This window comes from Zophobas morio, unplaced genomic scaffold (genome assembly GCF_036711695.1).
Source record: "Zophobas morio isolate AGI-343-1 ecotype UQ-CSIRO unplaced genomic scaffold, CSIRO_AGI_Zmor_V1 ptg000002l, whole genome shotgun sequence".
Classification (NCBI taxonomy): Eukaryota; Metazoa; Arthropoda; class Insecta; order Coleoptera; family Tenebrionidae; genus Zophobas; species Zophobas morio.
The window spans coordinates 6333562-6353483 of record NW_026972107.1 but is presented as its reverse complement, the minus strand read 5'-3'; the positions used below and the strand labels follow the sequence as shown (position 1 = coordinate 6353483).

Genomic DNA, 19922 nt, shown 5'->3' with positions numbered 1-19922 from the left:
TGCCGACTGCGCCAGTTACACAACGCTTTCCCTCTCTGTATACTCACGTCATTCGTCGAGACGAACCACGCCATTTCTGTACTAGACGCCAGTTGTCCGTTGACCAAACACTTAATTTCGCTCTTCGTCCAACGATTGTAAATATAAACAACGGCCAACATGTACCACTAAAACAAACAACAATTAGTGACGAAAAGGCCCTCCTTTTGATCTCTTCGGTCCGCTTTACCTTTCTCGGTTGGAATTCGTATTTGACGCAGTGTTGGAAGCCCTTACCCTTGATTTTCATCGATGTTAAAACCAGACAATTGCCGACGAAATGAGCGGTGTAGCCCACACCTTTGCTCGTTTTAAAACTAAAAGTTGGAAGCGGTTAGAGCGAGCTGCTTTAGGTGGTCACAACCAAACCTCACCAGTAAAGATAAGGCTTCTCCCTCTCGATGTTGACGGAGTTTATTGGATCGAGGCGAAACCACGTCGTAAACGTAAAGCCGCTTTCGTAGGGCCACTTGGCCAGCGGCGGCAGCACGATGGCCTGCACAAAGTCAGGGAAAATAAAATATACATTCGAAACTTTGATAATTTATGCGTTTTTTTTTTTCGGCTGGGGTAGAGAGCAACACGGCTTAAGAAGACGCGGAAATCGAACGCGCGTGGCGCCGGCTGCTGCTTTTTTTGGTTTTTAGTGACGATAAACCTTGGCGGACCTCCTCTAACGTAAACGGAGAAACAAGAATAAAACGTTTTACAACCAGCTATTTATCACACAAAATCCAGGAGTCCTCGCGTCGTATTGCTAGTCGCTCCCAATCGCAAGAAAAAAAAAGTGAACACTTACTTAAGCGCACTTATATTATAGGCAAAGCTTCTTGTGGGTGATTCATTTAACATATTGATTAGTCTAATCATGTTAATGGCCCGACATATAATTAACGGAATAATCTGACAGAAACAAACGACCTAAGTTAAAGTTTTCTCTAATTAATTAATGCTGTAATCTGACGCGTGCATGATCAAAACATGTGTTGAATACATCTTGCATGCAAAACTGGTGGTTTCTTTATGTATTATTTTGGTTTTCATTTGTGTCAATAAGTTACATTCTTTTTCAGTTAAATTTGCATACCAATGAATATTTTAATTTCAACTATATAATATTAATTAAAATTTCCTGAAATTCAATCAAAAGTATTTATTAGGAATTCATTTATAGAACCAAATTTGTAATTTACATTAAAATGAGATGCCAATTCATAAGCTATGCTTAGTTGAAATGCAGGATATTAGTCATACATGTTTAATAATTTATTTCATAGTATTATATTATCCACCCTATTATGCTATTTTACATTTTCATATTCACCACATTTTAATATCAACAAGTCTGTAATTGCAAAACTGTATTGTATCATAAAATATCCTCGTAAATTTTGCAGGAATGTCCATAAAAAATGTAGGAGTGAAAATTTTATTAATAAAATAATTTTAGTTCACGATTTACCACCTTCACGACAATCGTAAAAAGTCCAGCAGGAATCGGTTCGCTAGTTTAGATTTTTTTTTGTAGATTTTAAATATGTATTTATTTTTAAATACTTAGTGTCGAGTTTCGCAACCCCGTCAACATTTTGCGTATTTGCTTATCCTCCCCATGCGTGCACTCATACGACGTATAAGGAGTAACAAACTTAAACCATAAAAACGAAATCCTGGAAACAGCAGGACGAATTTTGTAGTGTAAGTGCCACTCAGGCCGCGGCACCTAAACCATTAAACTCCATATTATTCCCCTAAAACCCCCTTTAAAACAGAGTATCTAATTCCGTCAACATCTGTATCAACACCCCGAAATATTATAGCAAAAAGCATCTTCCAGAGAATGGAAAGACGAGATACCGAAAAAATAACAGTGAAAAACTTTTAGTTGTGCAAACAAATTCCTTAAGAGCACGCAATGCAGTCGACAAACAGAGAAAAACCTATTCGTAGCACTGTTAACGTGTTTATTCGTTTTCTTTTTTCTAAGGCTGGAAACGGAACGGCGGCCACTAAAAATACATCTTCTCTGTCAGGACAATTCGAATCACTTCACAAAGGAGACGGAACACTCCGGTTATTGGAGGTGGCTCAAACGAATTTTTTTCGGGAACAAATTACTAGTGACGCGAAAAGAAAACAAATGCGAGCCCGAATTTTCCCTCTTGAGAGACGGTTTTGCTTGTACTTGGTAGTTTGAGGCCTGCAGCAAGAGTAATAAGGTCGGAAACAACAAAAGAAAACAGATGAGTCGTACTCTACGCAAATTTTTTTATCGAAATAAACACACAAAAAACAACCTTAAATTATAAATAACTTCCACTTTTCTCAAGAATTTCCAAAATTGCTTTTATTTAATTCTTTTACGGTTTTTCAAGTCATTATTATCCCGGCGCCTCCACCATTTTTAACATAATAACGAACAAATTGATTCGAAAATGAGATATTTATCTTGAGTTTCGAGCTATAACTCAGAATTTAATATATATTTTTTTAATACCGAGCAGTATATATCTGTTTTATGAATCAGACCCAGCTGGCGAATTATGGGCGTTTCGGGTCCTCCAGCAAAGCTAATAACGCCGGAAATAACAAACGAAAACAGATGAGTGCTCCGTTTTATTAACGGCATCGGAAATGGATATAAACAACCCTTACCGATCCCTTTCGTCCCGGAAAGCTGAAGAAAACGTCCGGTCCGGTCCTTTGGGGCATCTGCCTGAGTACGTTCAAGAGCTTGGCCGAATGGCGCGGCTGTAAAGCGTTAACGGCGTTAATGTCGTTATAAAAATGTCGCCTGCCCCATGTACTCACCCATTTGGCGTTAATGGCTTTCATGGCACCGAACAGCAGTTTCAGTTCTTTTACGGTAATGCTATAACTGGCGAGGACGCCCAGCATTTCGATTAAAAGATCTGCGAAAAGCGAGTGAACTGTCCCTGTTGTCTTTTTTCATTTAACTGTTATAAATTACCTGCTACGACAACGTCCGCATTCCGCAACCTCTTCAGTACATGCTCGATGAGGCCGACGTCTGTGCAAGCTTGTAAATTGCGAACGCTCTTTCGGAGGATGGCTATGAAGACGCTCCATATTTCAGCCTGGAAAATACAAGGAAAAAGTGAGTTCGGTTCGTTTGCGAGCGGGTATTGGAGGCGCTCGATGTTAATACCTAACCTGGAGCCATTTCATATTGCGAAGATGCGAAATCATTTCAGCTGCATTACGAGGGCCGCAGGGCAAAGACATTTTCTAATTTGTTTCCTCTGAACGAAATAAAAAGAAAATAAAACGAATCGCGAAACATCTCATTAAAAAAAAATCAAAGCGTATTTAGGCGCGATAGCGGATGCTTCGGGCTTTTAAGTCGCAAAGCACGCGAAATCAGAAGCTATTTGTTTGTGATTGCATTATTTCGCAGAGATGGTCGACAAATCGTGTGTCGAGGACTATAAAGGCGGATTTTCCGCCTAATTAGGTCTTCGTGTGTTCAAATATTCAAAACCGGCGAAAGCGGAGCAGCCGCCATTTTTAACGCTAATTTCATTGTATCAAACGCCGGCATTCACTCCGAACAAATAAGCACCGAAAATTCCTGCATTATGCCGAATTCATCATGTTGATGTTTATCTACTACTATTTGCAAATCGTTTCTCATTACGTTATGCGAATTGTACGCGACTTAAATTAGTTGCAACCAAATCCTTGCACTATCCACCACCGTGGATTCAGGTTTTAAATATTAAATCACGAAACTAATCTGGGATTTTGCGGTAATATTTACGCTTTTAATAAAACTTGAAACCCTTAGAAATATTTTATGTAACTTTCCAGTAATAACAACTAGAACCGCCATTGTAAATATTGTGTGCTGCTGAACAACTTTTGTAGACATAGCCGGTCTTGTTAAAAATTTCATGTAAATGTTGTGAGAATGAATAACTTAGTTTCAATGTGAAAAAATATCCCTTGGGTAAAACTTTTCAAGTTTATCCCGAGCTGTATACGTAAATCTCTTTCAGTAAGTAACATAATGCCAAGAAATATGCTGCCGAAAATTGTGAGACAATTACTACGTAATTATCAAGGAGTACTACGGGGAATACAAAGTTAGTCTTAATTATTCCTATTAACATAATATAAAGATGTAATAATTTTAGTTTGTTAATATGCTGAGTAATGCACTCAACAAGATAGATAATTTACTCAAAGTGTTGCACGGGAATGAAGAAAATTGAATGAGAATTATTTAGCAACTAAACTAAAGTAAAAAGAAAACCAAAGATAAGCTGGAGTGGAGCATATCTTTGGCTTTCTTTTTACTTAATGCATTTAGTTTTCTTTGAACAACACGATACTCAAAAACACGCTTTTAATTTAGAAATAAGGATTTCGCAATTACGATCCGCTTTCTTCGCGCATCACAACTGAGTAGGGTGGGTGGGCGGGGCTTACATTTTGCCTTTTTTCCTAATATGTGTATTGCGTAGTCTTGTTTTTACAACAGTAAACTTAAAACGTGTTTAAAATAGTAAATTTTTGTGGAGAAATACGGATTTTGCAATTACGCCCCGCCCCTCGGTTTGACAACGAATGAAAAATTCATCACAACTGACATCAAGACGGACGGGTGGAGCTTATCTTTAGTTTTTTTACTTAATACAACTAGTTTTCTTTGAATAACACAATATTCAAAAATTTGCTTTTAATTTCTTGTAGAGAAATCAGGATTTTGCAGTTACGATCCGCCCCGTTGGTTCACGACGAATAAAACAAATCTTCACAATTTAGATAGGGCGGGTGGGCGGGGCTTATATTTTGCCCTCATTTCCTAATATGTCCAGTTTTCTTTTCACAACAAGAAACTTACAACATGTTTAAAATGGTAAATTTTTGTAGACAAATTTGGAGTTTGCAATTAAGCTCCGCCCCTAAATTGAATTCAATTTACTCAGCAATATTGTAGATAATGTCATCAAATTTTGGAACAAAAAAACAGTGGCCTTTTTTCTCTAATATGTGTAGTCTTTTTCTCACAACAAGACACTTAAAATTTTTTTAAAATAGCACATTTCTGCAGAGAAATACCGATTTTGCAATTACGCCCCGCCTCTCGGTTTGACAAACTAATGAAAAATTCATCACGACTGAGATCGAGACAGATGGGTGGAGCTTATCTTTGGCTTTCTTTTTACTTAATACATTTAGTTTTCTTTGAAGAACACGATACTCAAAACCATGTTTTTAAATTTTTGTAGAGAAATAAGGATTTTGCAGTTACGATTCACCCCCTTGGCTCACGACGAATAAAACAAATCATCACAATTGAGATAGGGTGGGTGGGTGGGGCTTACATTTGATCTTTTTTTCTATCATGTGTCGTCTTTTTTTCAGAACAGGAAACTTAAAACATGTTTAAAATAGTCAATTTTTGTATAGAAATACCGATTTTGCAATTACGCCCCGCCCCTCGATCTGACAACGTACGAAACATTCATCACGACATTGAGATCGAGACGGATGGGTGGAGCTTATCTTTGGTTTCCTTTTTATTTAATATAATTAGTTTTCTTTGAGCAACGCCATACTCAAAAACATGTTTTTAATTTCTTATAGAGAAATAAGAATTTTGCAGTTACGATCCGCCCACTTGGCTCAACGACGAATAAAATAAATCATCACAATTTAGATAGGGCGGGTGGGGGAGCTTACAATGTTCCTGTTTGTCTTAATATACATACGTAGTCATCTTTGCGTAACAAGAGACTTGAGACATGTTTAAAATGGTAAATGTTTGTAGACAAATTTGGAGTTTGCAATTAAGCTCCGCCCCTAAATTGAATTCAATTTACTCAGCAATATTGTAGATAACGTCATCAAATTTTGAGAGAAAAAAAAACAGTGGCCTTTTTTCCTCTAATATGTGTAGTCTTCTTTTCACAACATAACACTTAAAACATGTTTAAAATAGCACATTTTTGCAGAGAAATACCGATTTTGCAATTACGCCCCGCCTCTCGGTTTGACAACGAATGAAAAATTCATCATGATTGAGATCGAGACGGGTGGGTGGAGCTTATCTTTGGTTTCCGTTTTATGTAATTCAATTAGTTTTCTATGAACAACGCCATTCTCAAAAATATGCTTTTAATTCCTTGTAGAGAAATCAGGATTTTGCAGTTACGATCCGCCCCGTTGGTTCACGACGAATAAAACAAATCTTCACAATTTAGATACGGCGGGTGGGCGGGGCTTACATTTGACCCTTTTTTCCTAATATGTCTAGTCTTCTTTTCACAACAAGAAACTTAAAACAAACGTAAAATGGTAAATTTTTGTAGACAAATTTGGAGTTTGCAATTAAGCTCCGCCCCTAAATTGAATTCAATTTACTCAGCAAAATTGTAGATAACGAATGTCATCAAATTTTGAGAGAAAAAAACAGTGGCTTTTCCCCCTAATATGTGCAGCCTTCTTTTCACAACAGGACACTTAAAAAATTTTTAAAATAGCACATTTGTGCAGAGAAATATCGATTTTGCAATTACGCCCCGCCTCTAGGTTTGACAACGAATGAAAAATTCATCACGACTGAGATCGAGACAGATGGGTGGAGCTTATTTTTGGCTTTCTTGTTACTTAATACATACATTTAGTTTTCTTTGAACAACACGATACTCAAAAACATGTTTTTAAATTCTTGTAGAGAAATAAGGATTTTGCAGTTACGATCCATGCCCTTGGCTTACGACGAATAAAACAAAGCATCACAATTGAGTAGGGTGGGTGGGCGGGGCTTACATTTTGCCCTTTTTCCTAATATGTGTATTGTGTAATCTCCTTTTTACAACAGTAAACTTAAAACATGTTTAAAATAGTAAATTTTTATGGAGAAATACCGATTTTGCAATTATGTCCCTCCCATCGGTTTGACAACAAATGAAAAATTCATCGTGATTGAGATCGAGACGTATGGGTGGAGCTTATCTTTGGCTTTATTTTACTAAATACAATTAGATTTCTTTGAACAACACCATACTCAAAAACATGTTTTTAGTTTCTTGTAGAGAAATAAAAATTTTGCAGTTACGATCCGCCCCCTTGGCTTATGGTGAATAAAACAAATCATCACAATTGAGATAGGGTGGGTGGGCGGGGCTTATATTTTGCCTTTTTTCCTATCATGTGTAGTGTTCTTTTCACAACAGAAAACTTAAAACATGTTCAAATGGTAAATTTTTGTAGGGAAATGCCGATTTTGCAATTACGCCCCGCCCCTCGGTCTGAAAACAAATGAAAAATTCATCATGATTGACATCGAGACGGATGGGTGGAGCTCATCTTTGGCTTTATTTTACTTATTACAATTAGTTTTCTTTAAACAATACGATACTCAAAAATATGTTTTTAATTTTTTGTAGAGAAATAAGGATTTTACAATTAAGCTCCTCCCCTTGGCTCACGACGAATAAAATAATTCATCACAATTGAGATAGGGTGGGTGGGTGGGGCTTACATTTTGCATTTTCTTCGTATCATGTAGTTTTCTTTTCACAACAAGAAACTTAAAACATGTTTAAAATAGTAAATGTTTTTAGAGAAATACCGATTTAGCAATTACGCCCCGCCCCTCGCTTTGAGAACGAATGAAAATTTCGTCACGATTGAGGTCGAGAAGGATGGTTGGTACTAATCTTTGGCTCTATTTTACTTAATACAATTAGTTTTCTTTGAACAACACGATTCTCAAAAATATGTTTTTAATTTCTTGTGGAGGAATAAGGATTTTGCAGTTACGATCCGCCCCCTTGGTTCACGACGAATGAAACAAATCTTCAAAACTGAGATAGGGCGGGTGGGCGGGGCTTACATTATCCTGGTTTTCTTAATATATACTCGTAGTCATCTTTTCATAGCAAGAAACTTGAGACATGTTTAAAATGGCAAATTTTTGTAGACAAATTTGGAGTTTGCAATTAAGCTCCGCCCATAAATTGAATTCAATTTACTCAGCAAAATTGTAGATAACGTCATCAAATTTTGGAAGAGAAAAACGGAAAAAAAAATTATTAACATCTTATAATTCACACCATAACTTACTGTAAACCGAATTTCACAGTATATGTTTTTTAAATAGAACCTAAGGCAACACTTTCCTACATTACACTCGGGAAATATTCGTAAATGTATAAACATTTAATAAAAAAAATTCTATACTTTTGTATATTATTAAATTCCTCAAAAAATCGGGACGTCCTCACAGACAACAAAACCAATTAGATGGATTTTTGGATTTCGATACTACATTATGCACAAAAATAAACAACATTGTATGATAATCGCAATAACTGTGTGTACAGAACTATAGATGTGTAGAGTTAAACCCTAACTTGGTCTGTCTAAATAAACTTAAACCATTTCTCTATGGTTATTTTCAATTTTCTGGTGCAATCAGGTGTAATATTACAATATTCAATTTTGCTGCTCACTGGATCAGATTGATCTGTTAACAAAAAATACTATTTCCCTTCTTTTAATTCTGTAACTGAATACATATTTTACAACCAAAGTAGATTTACAGCACCAATGCCCACTTATTTAAGACTGCATCGAGTCAAAGTTTAGAATATCGAACTCTTCTAAGCCTGCAATTCCAGAACTTTATCGCTGGTTCGGAATAGGAAGGAAAAAAATATTCAAACTACTTGAGAAACTTCATTTCTAAAAAGCATTATATTTTAATGGAATATAATTTTTCACTGATTGGTTTTGATTGCTTTTTTCTTTGTGCAAACAAAAATGGAACTTTTTAAAGCACGATTGGTACCAAGCGCGAATCTGGAAATTTCTGTGAATTTCCTGAGCAGTATTTGGACGATGAAAAAAATTAATGTTGGAAAAAGAGATAATTTATCTTGAATCAAATATATGTACTCTCGCTCTGTAATTTTGTCTGGTAATCAACATATCAAAAGTTCTGCAAAAATACCATTTCATGTGCTTAAAAAAGGAAAAACAACTTTTACCCCGGCGCCTCCACCATTTCAGCACAAAAATTTAAAATTGCTGAAATTTATCTTGAAATGGGGTTAGTCCTATCAGAGGCTGCTCGTATTTTGTTTACATTAAAAACAACCCGAAATTATAATAAAATGACTAATGCATGTATGCATAAAAGATGAATAGATAAACAACAAATGGTAATCACTTAAAATGAAATTAAAAAAACGATATGGCGTTATTTCCAGAGATAACTAATTTGGCACAATTACAGATACCCAATACGGCAATCAATCAATCCCAACCTGTGCAATCCAACCCCCCTCGCATGTACAATCGCCCCTATCCTACATGCCCATTCCAGCGGAATCTCGTGTTACAGACCGCACATTTGCACCAACAACAAAGCCCATATTTGCTCATGATAAAACACGCTGACACTTTTAAAACATCGCCCGTTTATCCAATCAATAAAGAATATTTTATGCCGAGACACGTCGCGTTCTTGCGCAAAACTTACATTTATTACGGCCAGTAAATTCCGAGTTTATGGCAGTCCTTCCGGAGGATTGAGACGTTTCACTTAAGGCGTCTGAGAATGTGTCCTCAGGCGGCTTTTTTAAAAAAACATGCCGTCCAATCCGGGAAAAAGCACGAGCCGTAATGAAAAAAAAGCGGCCCGTTCTGGAAGCGATATTTACGGGTGCATATAGGCGTCTATACGGGGCCGATTCATCACCGTGATTTATGAATCGGACGTACAGACGGGTGTCATCTGTTTGGATCACACGTCGCACTTTGTGATGAGAATGGACGGTAGGTGACGTCAAAGCCTAACCTGATGGCCTCTCGACAAAATGTCACTCACAGAACGGCTTCCTAGGGTGATTAGACCGGCGCATCCACCATTATGGGGCATATCGAGGAGCCTGAACGTAATTTACCGAAAACAAAAGAAGTCCGGAATGGAAAATTTATGGCTACAAAACGCTATTTTGTAATTTTGTCAAATAATAAATAATAAGTTCTTTAAAAAATGATCGTCGTATGAAAACTATTATTAATAAATCAAATTGACCACGGCAAAATTCAACAGGCGGAAAAACCCGGCGCATCCACCATTTTCCATTACACAACATCCAAAATATAAATTTTGCTAATTTAATAAAAAGGGAATCTGTGGATGTGCTGTCCACGTTATGATAAACATGAAAATTCATTTAGGTCATGCATTCAATTTTAATAAAACATCACTTACGAACAAAATGCTAATGAAATGAGTTCTTGTTCCAATTAGTTCCGCAGGAAGCGCTACATAATTAGGAGAGCAAATATTTTCCAATTTAGTACACGTTTCACATTTGCAAAAGCTACGCCTGTAACATTTTAGAACACCTCATTACAAAGGAAACGTCCGTTCCAATAAAGTTACGGAAGCTTGCGAAAATTCGGCGTATGTATTTTTTATCAGAAACCACCGCTACCTTGAAAACATACGATATTCATTTCAGTTAAGTTTTTTCCAACAAAAATGGGATAAAAACTATGGAGTAAGAAATGTATACCGAATTCGCCGAGAAACATTTAGTAAATAAATATGACAACTTGTAAACAAACCGTGAACTTAAAATTTGTTTTGCACAAGGAAAATAGGAATACACATTGCTTGGGAACACGAACATTGGCTAGAGAAATTTTTTTCCAACGTTGTCAAAAAAACTTTTTCGATTCTGTTCGTTCAGCAGAAATCGACCGATCTTCCAGAAATTCTGTATCTCGCGATCACGTCTCGAAAAGATGATTTCTAATTAAATTCACACTTCAATTAGTTCGCCGAAGAATAATTAAAAGAAGTCCCAAGTAATTAATTTGACTGGGAAATACATAAAAGTTCCTTTGCGATCGGGGAGCTTTTAAATAATTCCATTTTTATTATAAGAAGATTAAAGCAAATTCCCCGACTCACAAAGACGGATTTGTATCCTCTTACCTCTTTATTTTTCCCCAGCCCAGAATCGATTCAAACACATTACAAAATCTAAAAACCAGCTTTTGAATGTAAGCAAAAACATCTTTAACCGACCCTAAATGAATTCGATACAATTTCGAAACCCGATGACGCAGCAGCGGGAGAAAAACGAAACAAAAGCTCTATGGTTTCCAGAAATGGAAACGAAACCAAGTAGCATTCTATTATTTGGTTGATTAAAATTAAAAACCCGAGTTCGTTCTGGCGCAAAAAACGTCAATACCAAAAAAATAAAATTAATCACGTATCAACGGCGGCTCGTTTTTTAAGGTCGATTTAGCTAAAACGACGTCGAGGTAATAACCCTTAACTTTTGTGGACGGACAATTGCACATAAAATTAATCGTGCCTTTCGGGTAAAATGGGCCGAAAAACTCCGCTAAATTACAACAAATAATTGTGAAATAAGTGCAGATTCCGGTCGTCTGAAACACTTGTACAGGGAAATTGCCGTTTAAAATTCCCCAGGCAATTAGTATCATCGCTGCGAGGATTTATCGTTTGCAATAAAGATGGCCTCAATCACTGCCTGCGGGCCGGTTTCGCGGGCAATTACGACGATTTTAGTAAAATAGCGGCATTAACGGTCGTAAAGTGCGGCCACAGTTATTTTTAATTATTGCGAGCTACTTTGTTGTGTGGGAGACGCAATCAAATTACGACCACATTAAACGAGGCTTAGTTTCGTAAAAGACATCCAATTCGTCTATATTAATTTAAAACTCCCTTAGACGATGTAGTAAGTGGTTGTTGAAATACAACTAACAGAAACACACGATTGGTGACTTTTTTATTGTGCGTTTCAATTGAAAATTTATGCGCAAATGTCAGCTGACAGGAGGGTTGGGGTCGTTTTATTAAATTTCTGAAAAATGTGATTGGGAAATACGATTGTACGTCTAAAATACACAATTCAAATTAAACTTGGCAGTCTCTTTTTTAATATAGACGTAGTCTGCATGATTACATTCCTCCAAGAGCGCTGCTGCAAAATCTTGTGTTTAGACTATGCTTTGTCTTTTTCGGAGTGCATTTAATACTAATTCAGCAGTAGTTCGTGTATAAAAAATCCCTTTGTCGCCCTTTAAAAAAATAAAAGACTTAATTGAGTACAAATATTTGCACCCCAAAACTCAAACAAAAAAATCCGCTTTGATTTAATTACTGTACATCATAACAAACTCCCAAATATTTATTTTAAAAATTAATTGAGCTCCGGGTACACAAAACGTAAAAACAGCAAAAGCTCCCCGATCGAAAATTTGTGGATCGAGCGGATAAATTTATTTTGAATTTAAACACTCTTTGAAGTTCGAACTAGTTAAAGGCAATAAAGGAGCTTTTCGAATTTCTACTATTAAGCCGGACGAGCTTTGACCGGCCAACTTACACACTTCAATTAAGCAAATTTAAATTAGCCGAATTAAACACACGAAGTGATCTTTAACTCCGAAACTAAAAACCCAAATTCACTTTCAATCGGATTAAATCGCTCGTAGTTCCAGAACAAATTTGACGCTTATCGGAAAAATACGTCTTCTTCCCGAAATTCCATTATATCAGATGGAGTCATATTTAATGGATTGTCGCACGAATCGATACACCGAAACGATGTTATCACATTAAATCGGCCAAGGATGATGCTGTGGTATCGACGGCTGTTTGGGCGAAGAAGCCATCAAACGAGACGACGAGACGATAAGAAGAGAATCACGAATATCGAACACAGTTAATTAGAGTTGCCTTCAACCATCGGAAAACACGTTTTTTAATAACAAGTCGGCGAGCTTTATCGGTCGCGTGACTGTCGCGCGATAAAATTAAATTTGAAAGCGGCTTCTTGTAATGAGGGCGAAGTAGGCACTTACGTCACGAACTTTACACGCAATCGTTTATCCCATTTCTGAGTGGTCAAAGGATGTTAACGCTTTCGCAGTTGTGAGAGATCAGCACAGGCGGAAATCTGGAGTGGAAAAATACATCAACGTATGTGGTAAGTTTTATTTTCCAGACGACTTTATTTAGGGCTAAAACGATTTTAGCTCGAACTAACACCTTTTAGGGAGAGCTTGAGGTCGGGCGATTTAGTGTTCTAAGAGGAAAGAAAGGAAAAGATAACGTCTGGCTGTGCAAAAAATGCTACTAGTACAAAACTACAAAAATTGTCATCTGAAATAAAAAAGTTACTGTCATATCCGGCAAAACCAACATAGATGTAATCGTCGACTGAGAACTTGTTTGATTCACAGACCGGATCGCGACCACGCCAATGTCGACTCTAAGCGTTTAGAATTTCTGCGGGAAATTGTTATTTAGACTCTTTTATTTACAGATGTTTTATGTTGGCATGCGACTATTTTTTTGTTTAACTAAGAATTAATTCTTTAATTGTAAATTGAACAATCGGATAATTGAAAAATCAAAACATCGAGAAATTGGAAAATCGAAATTTTAAAAACTTCGAATATTGAAAAATTGAAATGTAGAATAGGTAACTGAAAACTGGAGAAATCGAAAAACCTAAAATTTTAAAAACGAAAAATTGAAAATCCAGAACTCGAAAAATTTAAGCAAAATTCAAGAGTCGAAAAACTGAAAAATCACAAAATTGAAATATCCAAAAATTGAAAAATTGAAAAATTGGGAAATCGAAAAGTCCAAACCTGAAAAATCGAACCTTTGGGAAGAGAAATGGTAAAATCAAAAAATATTAATTGAGAAATCGAAAAAGTGAAAAATCAACAAATCGAGAAATGGAAACTCGAAAATTTAAAAAATTGGAAAATTGAAAAATCGGATAATTCAAAAATCGAACCATCGAAAAATTCAAAAACTGAGACATCCATCGAGAAAACGAAAAATAAAAAGATCATAAAATCCAGAAGCTGAAAAATCGTAAAATTTAGAAACCGAAATAGGCCACAGTCGAAAAGTTAAAAATGGAAAAATTTATAAATCGAGCGACTGAACAAACAAAACATCGAAACTTCCGAATCTCGACAAATCGAGATCCCAAAAAATTGAAAAATCGAAAATTTAAAAATTCGGAAAATTGAAAATTTAAAACATCGAAAAGTTTAAAAAGTGACAAATCGAAATATAAAACAGTCATCTAAAAATCTAAAATTTAAAAAAGGAAAAACTGAAAATCTAAAAAATAAAAAATGGAAAAATCCAAAAATCGAAAAGTGGAAGAATCAAAATACTGGAAAATCCTGAAACTGAAAGAAATATCTAAAAATTGAAAAATTAAAAAATTGGAAAATTGATAAATCGAAAAACCAAGAACACAAAGTCGAAAAATCGAAGAATTGAAGAACTGAAGAATCGAAACTTCGAGAAGTTTAGAAATGGGAAAATCAAAGAATGATTGATTGACAAATCGGAAAACTGAAAATTCAGCAACGTCAAAATTTGAAAAATTGAAAAATTTAAATACTGAACAACTGAAAAATAAAAAAATCGAGAAAGCTAAAAATATAAAGTTTAAAACATTGAACAATTAAAATATGGCAAATTTGAAAAATGGAGAAAAATCTAAACATCAAAAAATTAAAAAATAAAAATTCGAAAATTGTAAAGCCCAAGAGTAAAATCAAAAAACCTAGAATATTAAAAATTGAAAAATTAAAACATCGGAAAGTTGAAAAATTGAGAAAATTATATATAAAATAGTCGAAAAATCTAAAGTTTATTGAAAGACTGCAAATCCAAAAAGTAGAATATTGAGGAAGCAAAAAATCGAAATATTGAAAAATCCCAAAAGTGAACGAAATATCCAAAAAATTGAGAATTAAAAAAATTGGAAAAGTGGGAAATCGAAAAACTAAAAAAGCAAAGTCGAAAAATCGTAAGCTTAAAACATCGAAAATTTGAAAAACCAAAAAATATGGAAAATCGAAAACTGATTAATGGAAGAAGTGAAAAATGGGAACTTTGGGAAGTCGAGAAATGGGAAAATAAGAAAACAAGATTAGTTCAGAAATCGGAAAACTGAAAATTTGGAAACGTCAAAATTTGAAAAATTGAAAAATCGAAATATTTAAAAACCGTAAAATTGAAGAGGACAAAAACTGAGAAATCATATCATTGAAACATCGTAAAATTGAGAAATCAAAAAATTTAAGTTCGAAAATCTTAAATTTAAAAATCGAAAAACTGAAAAATCGACAAATCCAGAATATAAAAAACTGAAAAATTAAAAAATCGGATAACTGAAAAATCGAAACATTGAAATATTGGAAAATTGACAAATCGAAAAGCCCAAAAGTAAAAAATTAAAAAACCGGGAAATTCAAAAATTGAAACATTGAAAAATTCAAAAACTGCGACATCGAGAAATAGAGGTGTCGAAAGCCGAGAAGAAAACTCAAAAATTGAAAAATTGATAAATCGAGAAAGTGGATAATCAAAACATCGAAAGATCTGAATTCAATATTTTGAGAAATCAAAAAATTGAATAATCTAAAAATTTTAAAAAAGAAAAAGTGGAAAAATCGAAAATTTAAAAATTCGGAAATTTGAAATATAGAAGAAATGAAAAGTCGAGAAATCGAAAAACCTAGAATTTTAAAAATTGGTAATTTTAAAACATCAAAAAGTTGAAAAATTGAGAAATCGAAGTATAAAACAGTCGAAAAATTGAAAAATCTGAAGTTTAACGAAAAATTGAAAATCCGAAAAGTAAAAAATCGAGAAATAAAAAAATCCGGGAATTCAAAGATCGAAAAATCGAAATATTGAAAAATCCCAAACTGAAAGAAATACCCAAAAAATTGAGAAAGAAAAAAACTGGAAAAATTGAGAAATCGAAAAAATAAAAAACCAAAAAACCTGAAAAATCGAAAATTGAAGAATTTAAGAAGTGAAAAATTAAAACTTTGGGAAGTCTAGAAATGGGAAAATTAAAAAAAACAAAATTAGTTCAGAAATCGGAAAACTGCAAAATTTAGAAACGTCAAAATTTTAAAATTGAGAAACCGAAATATTTAAAAATCGTAAAATTGAAGAGGGCAAAAATTGAGAAATCGTATCATTGAATTTCGGAAAATTGAGAAATCAAAAAATAAAAGTTCGGAAATATTAAATTTGAAAACTGAAAAACTGAAAAATTGATAAATCGAGAAATCGAAACTCCAGAATATAAAAAACTGAGAAATTAAAAAATCGGATAACTGAAAAATCGAAACATCGAAAAATTGATAAGCCCAAATGTAAAAAAGCAAAAAACCAAGAAATCCAAAAATCGAAAAATTCAAAAACTGAGACATCGAAAAGTTGAAAAATTGAGGTACTGAAGTTTAAAACGGTGGAAAAATTGAAAAATCGAGAAATCAAAAAATCCCACAACTGAAAAAAATATCCAAAAAATTGAGAAATTAAAAAATTGGAAAAGTGAGAAATCGAAAAACTAAAAAAGGAAAGTCGAAAAATCGAAAATTGAAGAATTGAAGAAGTGAAAAATCGAAACTTTGGGAAGTCGACAAATAGGAAAATAAAAAAAAATCAGAAATTCAGAAATCGGAAAACTGAAAATTTAGAAACGTCAGAATTTGAAATATTTAAAAATCGTAAAATTGAAGAAATTGTATCATTGAACGTCGGAAAATTGAGAAATCAAAACATAAAAATTCAAAAATCTAGAATTTAAAAATCAAAAAACTGAAAAATCGACAAATCGAGAAATCGAAACTCGGAACATTAAAAATTGAAAAATTAAAAAATCGGATAACTGAAAAATCGAAACACGGAAAAATTGGAAAATCGAAAAATTGAAAAGCCCAAAAGTAAAAAATCAAAAAACCGACAAATCCAAAAATCGAAACATCGAAAAATTCAAAAACTGAGATCGGGGAGTCGAAAGCGGAGAAAAAAGTTAAAAATTGAAAAATTGATAAATCGAGGAATTGAACAATAAAAACATCGAAACATCTGAATTCGATAAACCACGGAATTAAAAAATTGAAAAATCGAAAAATTTTAAAAAAGAAAAATTGGAAAAATCGAAAATTTAAAAATTCGGAAAATTGAAAAATTGAAATATAGAAGAACTGAAAACTCGAGGAATTGAAAAAGCTGGAATTTTAAATATTGCAAATTTAAAACAACGAAAAGTGAAAACATTGAGAAATCGAAGTCTAAAACAGTGAAAAATTTGAAAAATCTAAAGTTCAACGAAAAATTGAAAATCCAAAAATTGAAGAATTGAAGCAGTGAAAAATCGAAAGTTTGGGAAGTCGAGAAAAGGGAAAATAAAAAAAAAACAAGATTAGTTCAGAAATGGGAAAATTGAAAATTTTGAAACGTCAAAATTTGAAAACTTGAAAAATCGAAATATTTAAAAATAGCCAAATTGAAGAGTATAAAAACTGAGAAATCGTATCATTGAAACATCGGAAAATTGAGAAATTGAAAAAAAAAAATTGAAAAATGAAAAAATCGAGAATTTGAGGAACTGAAAAATTGAAAAAGCCCAAAATTGAAATATTGAAAAATTGAGACACCTAAAGTTGAAAAATCGAGAAATCTGAAAGCCGAAAAATAAACCACAAGTTCAGGGGGTCTACTCTCGACTTGGGTGACATTTGTCACTGATGACAAAACTCATCATTTTCAAAGTCACTCATTTCCTTAATTGACGTACTCTCGACAATCGGTGAGATGACAAAATGCACTGACGCTTTTTCTCACCGAAACGATATGGCAACTGTGCAACAACTGTCAAATTAATTTGACAAGTTCTCATTTAAGTTTAAATACCCAAGCATAAACTGAAAAATGAAAGTGAGTGAAGACCAAAAAAGCTGTTTAATCGAGTTTATGCAGCGTAATGCCAAATTGCTGTCGGGAAAATTTTCCTCTGAATTCACAAAAGTGGACGCACGGAATTTGTGGATGAAATTGGCAGAGGAATTAAACAGCTTGCCGGGTCCAGGACGTGACTGGAAATCTTGGCGAAAGGTGTGAATAACACTAAAACAAAATATTGGTTGGTATATTTTATTTGTATTTTAAACATGGCAAGATCTGCGCATGCGGACGAAACAAAAAGCTGCAAAAAATTTAAAAGAAACAAAAAAAACTGGGGGCGGTACTGCAGATATCCAACCGTTAAATCGTTTGGAAAAAGATATTGCCACTTTAATATCACCCATGGCTATCAGGGGCCTTAATGTGCCACAGCCAGTAGTGACGTGGGGGTCGACAGAGACACCGTCTCACGAAATTTCAAGTAATGAGCCTTCAACATCTGCTGATGTACGTTTTCACGTATCGCCACCAATTAGCCCTTCGTCTGTTAATAGTTGTGATGGCTTTAGAACAGAAAATTCCTACTCGCCTCCTACTAGCCATCGCAAATTGCCCTCGAAGTCCCAAACAGCACCAACACCGGTGACTAATGTCCCTGTTGTTTCTAAAAGGCAGAAACGTTTACGGGCAAGCCACGACGAGTATGCTAGCTATCTCAAAAAAAAGCTTGAAATTAAAGAAGGTTATTATAAAGAAAAGTTGGAGGTTTTAAGAAACCAATCAAAGGAGGTACAAAGTATCGCTGCAGCACTGAATAATATTGCAAATGCATTACTTACTTTGAAACCGTAATTTTTGTTTACTTGTTGAAGAATAGAATTTTGTTGTTATTATCAATAATAATTTGAAAATTAAGTATAATGAATTAGTTTTTGGGGTTTATTGAAATCTAGCTCGAATCAAACGAGCACGGGTATTCCTTCCCGCCACTAATTCTGGATTAATGCGTCCTTGTGCTCTTTCGTTTTCTTCCAATGGTGAAGCTTGAATTAAACCTAAACAAATTCTTGTTAGTTCCCACTGATCAACGAATATTCCCTGCTTCACCGTCATTCACATCTATTACTTCTTCATCCTCGGGTACAGGCATGTGGTGGTCTGTGCACAAATTGTGAAGAACAGCACATGCGTTTATTATTTTACACGCCATTTCTGGCTTGTAGTGCAGCACTCGATCTTTAAGGCAACATCTAAATCTGGCCTTCAGTATCCCATTACATCTTTCAATTATACTCCTAACACTTTTGTGAGCCACGTTGTACCTGTATTCAGGTGTATCAGGAGCTGGCTCATAATTAAATGATGTTAGTAGCCATGGTCGGAGAGGATAACCTGAATCACCTACAACATAGAATTAAGTACTTTAATTAAAATGGATCATTTTTACTAGCTGAGTTACACACCTAACAAATAATAATTTGATCGTCCCTCACCGTGGATTTGCCTCATCACCCTTTCGACCTCACAATTGGTCCAAATGAAAGAATCATGCGTATTGCCGGCATGAGCTGCTACAATATTCAAAATTTTTGCATTCGAGTCACAAATCTAAAAATATTTCTGAGATGATTTCATTTCTACCATAAAATATTGCTTTACCAATTGCACGTTAATAGAATGGTATCCTTTTCTGTTTACGAAAGCCCTTTCTGGCATTTCAGGATTATTACCTGCAGGAGGTACTATTGCAACGTGAGTGCAATCTATGCATCCTACCACTCCAGGAAAACCAAATTTTTCGTAAAATCTATAGGAATGCCGGTAATGGGTTGGTTGGGAAGAAATATTACCTACTACAATACTTTCGTCTGCAACTATTCAATTCTTGAATATCTTGAGGAAATTTGATAAATCTATTCAGAATCTGTGGTCTGTTCAAAGCATCTGTAACTTCTTTTATAGAACGACTGACGCTTTGTTGAGATATGGAGACAAACTTATTGACACCAATATCCGTTTGATAACTCCCTCCGGCATAAAACCGTAAAGCAGCCAACACCTAAAATAATAGTACCATATTTATACTGATTTCGTATGAATTTAGATT

The 19922-nt window shown here is 34.5% G+C and overlaps 2 protein-coding genes across 2 annotated transcripts in view; both read right to left on the bottom strand.

The window, feature by feature from the left end:
• The window catches only part of Rg (rugose), a 255743-nt gene that overhangs the window by 109645 nt on the left and 126176 nt on the right, over window positions 1-19922 (bottom strand). The window contains exons 3-8 of the mRNA XM_064051786.1: window positions 3011-3137; window positions 2851-2951; window positions 2695-2790; window positions 414-535; window positions 230-356; window positions 48-167 (exon numbers count right to left, since the gene is read on the bottom strand). Coding sequence (XP_063907856.1) covers window positions 48-167; window positions 230-356; window positions 414-535; window positions 2695-2790; window positions 2851-2951; window positions 3011-3137 — 693 coding nt within the window. The remainder of the gene's footprint in view (window positions 1-47; window positions 168-229; window positions 357-413; window positions 536-2694; window positions 2791-2850; window positions 2952-3010; window positions 3138-19922) is intronic.
• On the bottom strand, window positions 18108-19849 carry LOC135140016 (putative nuclease HARBI1). The gene is made up of 6 exons (XM_064070427.1): window positions 19813-19849; window positions 19678-19759; window positions 19475-19622; window positions 19279-19423; window positions 18923-19216; window positions 18108-18870 (listed from the first exon to the last, which is right to left on the bottom strand). Exons 3-6 carry the CDS (start codon window positions 19529-19531, stop codon window positions 18755-18757), a joined length of 612 nt encoding a protein of 203 aa, XP_063926497.1. The 5' UTR covers window positions 19532-19622; window positions 19678-19759; window positions 19813-19849; the 3' UTR covers window positions 18108-18754.

Excerpts from the sequence above, each read along its gene's own strand:
- LOC135140016 (XM_064070427.1), bottom strand. The coding sequence starts at position 19,531 with ATGCCAGAAAGGGCTTTCGTAAACAGAAAAGGATACCATTCTATTAAC. Across the intron at positions 19,424-19,474 it reads ATTCTATTAACGTGCAATTG|ATTTGTGACTCGAATGCAAA; the intron begins GTAAAGCAATAT and ends AAATATTTTTAG. Across the intron at positions 19,217-19,278 it reads ATCAAATTATTATTTGTTAG|GTGATTCAGGTTATCCTCTC; the intron begins GTGTGTAACTCA and ends TCTATGTTGTAG.